Consider the following 6000-nt stretch of genomic DNA (forward strand, 5'->3'; position numbering starts at 1 on the left):
AAAACCATTATCCCTTGTCCCTATCATTTAGAGAAGAGTAAGAGAGACCAAGTAGTAATAAAAATGTGAATTACATGCATATACTCACTGCTTTGATTCACGCGTCTTCTTAGTAACGTGTTGGACAAGAGTATCATAGCCAGAAACTTCGGTCTGATTTTGAATAGAAGTACATTTTTCTGATTCTTCTTCAATCACAGGGCCCAGAGTATTATTTATATATTGCCTAAGGTATTTCACAAATTCATAGCTGAAACAAACATCCAAAATTGAAATGCAGCATTACTTTGCGACCACTCTCAAACATTTACAACATTGTATTAACATCTTTCCCCATAGGTATCTTACTTTAAGGTAAGGATTTACAGAGGAATGAACCTCAACTGTGAAAATACACAATAAAGACTGATTTTCTTCAATATTCAACATAAACTAGGAAGGAATAGTATCAAATTGTTAAGGTTTGTAGACAAAACCAAAGTATCAAGAAATCTCAAATGTAAAGCTATAAAAAACAAACAAACACATTACTTTGAGCATCATGAATATGTCACTGACTTATTTTCATTTTATCAAATGCAGATCCGTAACTACTTTGTGTTTGTCACAATAAATTTACAGTAAGAAAAATTCAAACAGAAATCATAGAAACCACATCACAGAAGGGCTTAGGCTGGGAAGAGCCTTAAAGATTATCAAGCTCCATTCCTCCAACCACTTTATCATGTAAGTACAGAGGGACGGCTATAAAGTGTAAAAGCAACTGTTACAAGTTAGCAGTTCTTGCTTTTCTTGGATATATTAAAAAATCACATTATACTGAAGATACAGAAAACAGCACAGGAAGTTTTATCTTGTATTATGATACATACTTTATCACTGAATTGCCTATCTCATGTTCTATCAGGAGTAACAACTCTAATTTTTTTTTCCTCAACTTCCTGCTTATTTCCCTTCCTATCTCATTTTTCTCTTGAGGAAAGTAATGGAAATTCATTTCAAGGAAGATGTAAACACATTTATTTGCATTCTTCTGTCTTTCAGGCTAGCTTTTCTGCAATAATGAAATTGTCCAACTCTCCGCTTAGTAAGATTTCATAAAACTCTCCTTTCCCCTCCCCCCCCCTTTTTTTTTGTCAATAACATTTCCATTGTATCCACTTACGAAGTGACACCTTTACTCTGACATATACACAGTTTATGCCTTCTCAAAATCTTACCATTACCTTTTGCACCTTAAAAAACATTTTCTAACTAGTGTTTCAGACATCTCAAAAATACTTCTTCACATGCAGAAGGTAAATCACACTGATCTGGCTGGTCTTACAAAGGAAGTTCCAGCAGGAAAAAAATAAAATAAAATAAAATAAAATAAAATAAAATAAAATAAAATAAAATAAAATAAAATAAAATAAAATAAAATAAAATAGTAAAGAAAATTCCAATATTTAAATTTGATATGTATCAGAACTGTATCAGATACTTATACAATAAAAATTTACCAAACCAAAAAAGTCTTGATTTCTATTACTGCATTTAAACTTCAAATTGATTCAAATTTCTTTTTTATTTGCCTACTGAGGACCCTATGTCTCTCTTTTCCACAACACAGTGGAAAAGGTTAATGTGAGGCCTCAAAACCTGGTAAAAATGCTGACACACAGTAACTATAAGGCAGAAATAATGAGAACACAGAGAACAAAGGAAATGCACACGCTGCTAACAGAGGAGCCTGCAGTCTGGATGGATGGTATAAGTGTCAAGGAGAAAGTTTCCTAATGGTTTCAGTCATAAAGCTCCATATGACCTCCTTGAACTTCAATGAAAACCCACCAACACAACTGTATGTGATGAACGTATCAAGACTCCAACACCTCCAGAAATATTCCAGAATCAGAAAGCAATGCTCTCATCCTGTATTGAGAGCATCACTTAACAACCCATTCATTAATTCTATGTCAAAACCTCACTCATATATATGTAGTATCTGTATTTATCCCAGTGTTTTACCATACCAGAAATAATAATGGATGCGATAGTTTCAGTGTTCAGAATTGGGATGCTACTCTTTTACTCCCACCAGTTGTAGGCTTTACCCCCTTCAGCCTGATAATTCTTCTAGTAGCTTTTCAGAATAAAAATATTGACAGAATTAATGTCAAGTTCTTCATTTTGTCATAACATGTCCTCTAAATGAAAGTGTGCTGCTTATAAAAACACATCTTTAATTTTGACATATTTATAACAAGCTTCCTTTACTCTCAGGTTTGTCTCACGTTTGGTGCTCAAAATCTTAAAGACTTCTAACAAAAGAATTGATACAAATCATGAAACAGATTTAAAATGAACTAAAAATCTATATTAGAGCATTTGGTATCTTAGAAAGATACAAATGGATGAAAGTGTGAAAATGACAAAACTAGAGTTTATATAAAATTTCACTATTTCACTTACTTTTGCATAACTTCTACCACTCACAACACAAAGTTAAAACCACACAAATTTTAGTAAATTCCAAGCAGCTCCATTTCTGAGGGGTTCTGACCAGGCAGTCAGCTTTCTCAAGACAAATCAAGTCACAGAACTCTGGTCCATATTAAAATATCTTTAAGATCATTTAAGCTTGATATTCCCTTGACTTGTCATACACGCATCCTAAATATCCTCCACAGTTGAAAAGCAAACATGTAAGACTACCGTGGAAGTTCATGTTTGACTTAACAAAAAATGTGATGTATTTCCATCTTATGCAAAGTGTAAATTTAAGAAACTTACTGATAAGATATACAAAAGATTCAGTAAACTAAGCCACACAGAACAAACATAGCAGTCAGGAAGCTTTTTAAAATTTACTTTATTCTGGTAAACAAAATTATATTGCCTCGCAAGTGTCAAAAACATCCTGATAGTCTTCAGCTAGGACGTCTCTGAACTCCTGTTTGTATTTGTATTTAGTACCATGCGAATGCATGTGCATTAAGTAGTAACTGAGGAGCTGCTTGTGAGAAACTTACAAAATTATTATAGGAAAAATGAAGTATCACCAAGAGTGAAAAAATGACAGAATTCATTGTATTCCCCAAATTAACAGCTCCTGAGATCTGATTACTGATAGGAGTCTCCCTATGAAAAATACATACATATTCATTCACACATCGATATAAACTGCAAACATTTTCCACGAATAGCACATTCAACATATTTTGCCCCCTCCTGAATGCTAAAGATAGTAAAAATATTTTTACTTGTGAAAATTTTCATCAGTTTCCTCTAAATGCAAGAGAATCTCTTCTGCACATTCCACCGACGGAGCACCAGTGATTTTGTCCTTCACGCTTTGCAGTAATTGTCTAAGCATGGACTGTAACAGAGCTTCATCTTCATTTGTAAACTGAGACATCTGTAAGAAGTAAATTAAGATTAAAATAATTTGTTTCCTTTTTTATTTTTTACCTTAAGATGCAACAAAAACCCTCAGTTTTTGTGCCTATTATCAAAAGATGAGATGATGCTATAAAAACACATGAAAACAAACAGGAAGCATTTGACAGTGCCCTTCTTCCTGGAATCAATATAACCACATCAGTTTTAATGGGTTTTCTGTTATCTTAGTGCATCATTCTTAATGCAATGGAATTAAATAAATATTTATTTAATATATAAATGGAATTAAGAAAATTCCAACTATTTTGTTTTTGTTTGTAACTGTGTGAAGACTACCCCATAACTAGAGAAGAAAAAAAAACACTCCACAGATGTAATGACTATCTTGATGAGAAACCTCCCGAAGTCTCTCATCTTCTACTCAAGCACTGTTACTGCCCAGATTTTTGTATCCCTCTACTCAGAGCTGGAGCAGTGCCTGTCATGGAAAGTGCTGGGAGCTTTTGCAAGTAACAAGAACTAGGTGAAGTTGTCATAAATGTTTTATTTCCCCAAGGTATCAACAGCAGAGTGACCTGACAGAGTCCTGCCATTTAAACACTTCAGCTACTGTACAAAGAGCGGCAGAAGTGGGAAATAAATGTTAGGTCCAGAAGACAGCATTCTAGTTCAATTTTCAAGGGTTGCCAACCAAACAAAACCCCTCAATTTCTAGTTCACTACATAATAAGCCTAAACTCATGCACAGCTTAAACTTCTTTATATGCCAAAGAACATTTCCAATCCCTAATGCTAGCTCTACATTATGTAGATCTCAGCTATTTGAGAAAAAAAGATTTAGAGAACTTTAGGAAAAAAAATAAGCCAATCAAAAGATGCTCCAAACACCTGTGAATAAACTATATGCACACTTGGAAGTGACAATGTAATAAATCACTACATGGGACTTAAAAATAAATAAATAAAATAAAAATCAATCATCTAGCTTCAATTTGAGAAGTTATCCTTTAATAAAGGTATGGGGTAGCTGAGTTTGTAGTTCTCTGTGGCACAAATAGTACAGCTGGTAAACATTTCATTTTGATCAAACATAATACAATGCCAACAAAAGCATCTTACTAGAAACAGTGTTAAAATAAATTTAAAATAAAAACAAAAACCTCCCATCCTTTGTAATATTCTTCTAACTCCCTGGTTTGCAGTCCTTCTGTTTTAAGACTCACAGTCTCTTGGCATTTAATCAAAGCCACTTCACTTTAGGCCTATATAAACCACTCTCATAAATCTTGTATTTTGACCCTAACATCATCCTAAACACCTGGAGGGAAAATAAACAAACACAAATACCCTAAACTCCCTTGATACTTAGATCCAGGAGGCATTTTCAGAAGTGTAGGTGTTTGAATACCAGTTGGCAATCCCTGCAAAGTATCATTCACATTATTCATGGAGACAGATCATTGAAATTTTGCAGTTTTATCTCCAGCTCCCTTTGAAATGTCTTGTGTAACTTACATTTCACATAAACCTTTGCCTGAGCAAGACACAGAACACGGACGTTTAGCAACAAATCACCGATTCCAGCCCAGAAGTACAGACTGTCGGAAGCCCCACCTCTCCCATTTCTTATCGTCAATCACTTTAACTGCCCATCGGGTTCAGGAGCAACAAGATTTCTCATGACACGTATCAAAACAGCTTTTGTTTTTCAAAGCGTCTGGAGAAGATCACACAGCTCGCCAGGTTCCCTCCGCACTGTGATTAACACCCTGCCCCAATCCCCTCCCGCACCACCAATCCCGCGCAGCCCCTAGCTCCGAGCGGCCCAGCCAGGCCCCTCCAGGCCCCGCGGCAATAGCGGGGCCCTCCGCGGAGCAGAATCGGCCGCCTCCCCGCCCCGCTTCGCACGGACCCCCAGGCCCTGCACAGTCACCTCGGGGCGGCGGTGCCCTCCCTCCGCGGCGGCCGCACGTCTCCCCAAGTAGCGGCCCGTAGCAACCAGCGGCGCCCGCTGCAGAGTCTCGCAGGGCCCCTAGCAACATCGCGAGAGGCCGGCGGGACGGGGAGGGCCCAGCCCGCTCCCTGCTCCTCCCTGCACGGCAGCGGAGGGCTGTGCTGCTGTCCTGTCCCTGTCTGGGGATGTGAGAGCTCACCTCTGACTGTCTCTGGCATCTCCAGCCCCACTGTGTTGTGCAGGTCTTCCATCAGAATCATAGGCGTTCAGTGATATTACTCCAGTTTGCATCACTATTTCTCTTTTCCAGTGCCGTATAGCTTAAAGTCATGCAATCATTTGAGTTGGACACATAGGAATGGAATGCTGTTTCTGCATTAGATATCAAACAGGGGGAATTGATCTGAAGAAATAGAGCACAGTGTGTTTGTATTTTGTAACTTGTCCTTAGAAATAGCTGATGTGAAAAAGTAGAAATTCCATATATGTTTGTGGCATATTTTAGAAATATAGTTTCTGAATTATGTGATTAATTATTGCTTGCAAAACAGCAATAGATTTTAAACGTTGCAAATAGTACAGGTATAGTATTATGGACTAGAAAGCATAGTGTAAGGCTATTCTGTTTGGATAGGAGACCCTCAGCAAAAGAAAAACATACT

At 37.0% G+C, this 6000-nt stretch overlaps 1 protein-coding gene across 4 annotated transcripts in view; it reads right to left on the bottom strand.

The window, feature by feature from the left end:
* The window catches only part of TBC1D32 (TBC1 domain family member 32), a 78582-nt gene extending 73126 nt beyond the window's left edge, over positions 1-5456 (bottom strand). For all 4 annotated transcript variants that reach the window (XM_072333057.1, XM_072333056.1, XM_072333058.1 and 1 more), the window contains exons 1-3: positions 5318-5456; positions 3246-3400; positions 89-250 (exon numbers count right to left, since the gene is read on the bottom strand). In XM_072333057.1, coding sequence (XP_072189158.1) covers positions 89-250; positions 3246-3400 — 317 coding nt within the window. In that variant the 5' untranslated portion in view covers positions 5318-5456. The remainder of the gene's footprint in view (positions 1-88; positions 251-3245; positions 3401-5317) is intronic.
* Between the last annotated feature and the right edge of the window lie 544 nt (positions 5457-6000).

Source organism: Excalfactoria chinensis, chromosome 3 (assembly GCF_039878825.1).
Source record: "Excalfactoria chinensis isolate bCotChi1 chromosome 3, bCotChi1.hap2, whole genome shotgun sequence".
NCBI lineage: Eukaryota > Metazoa > Chordata > Aves > Galliformes > Phasianidae > Excalfactoria > Excalfactoria chinensis.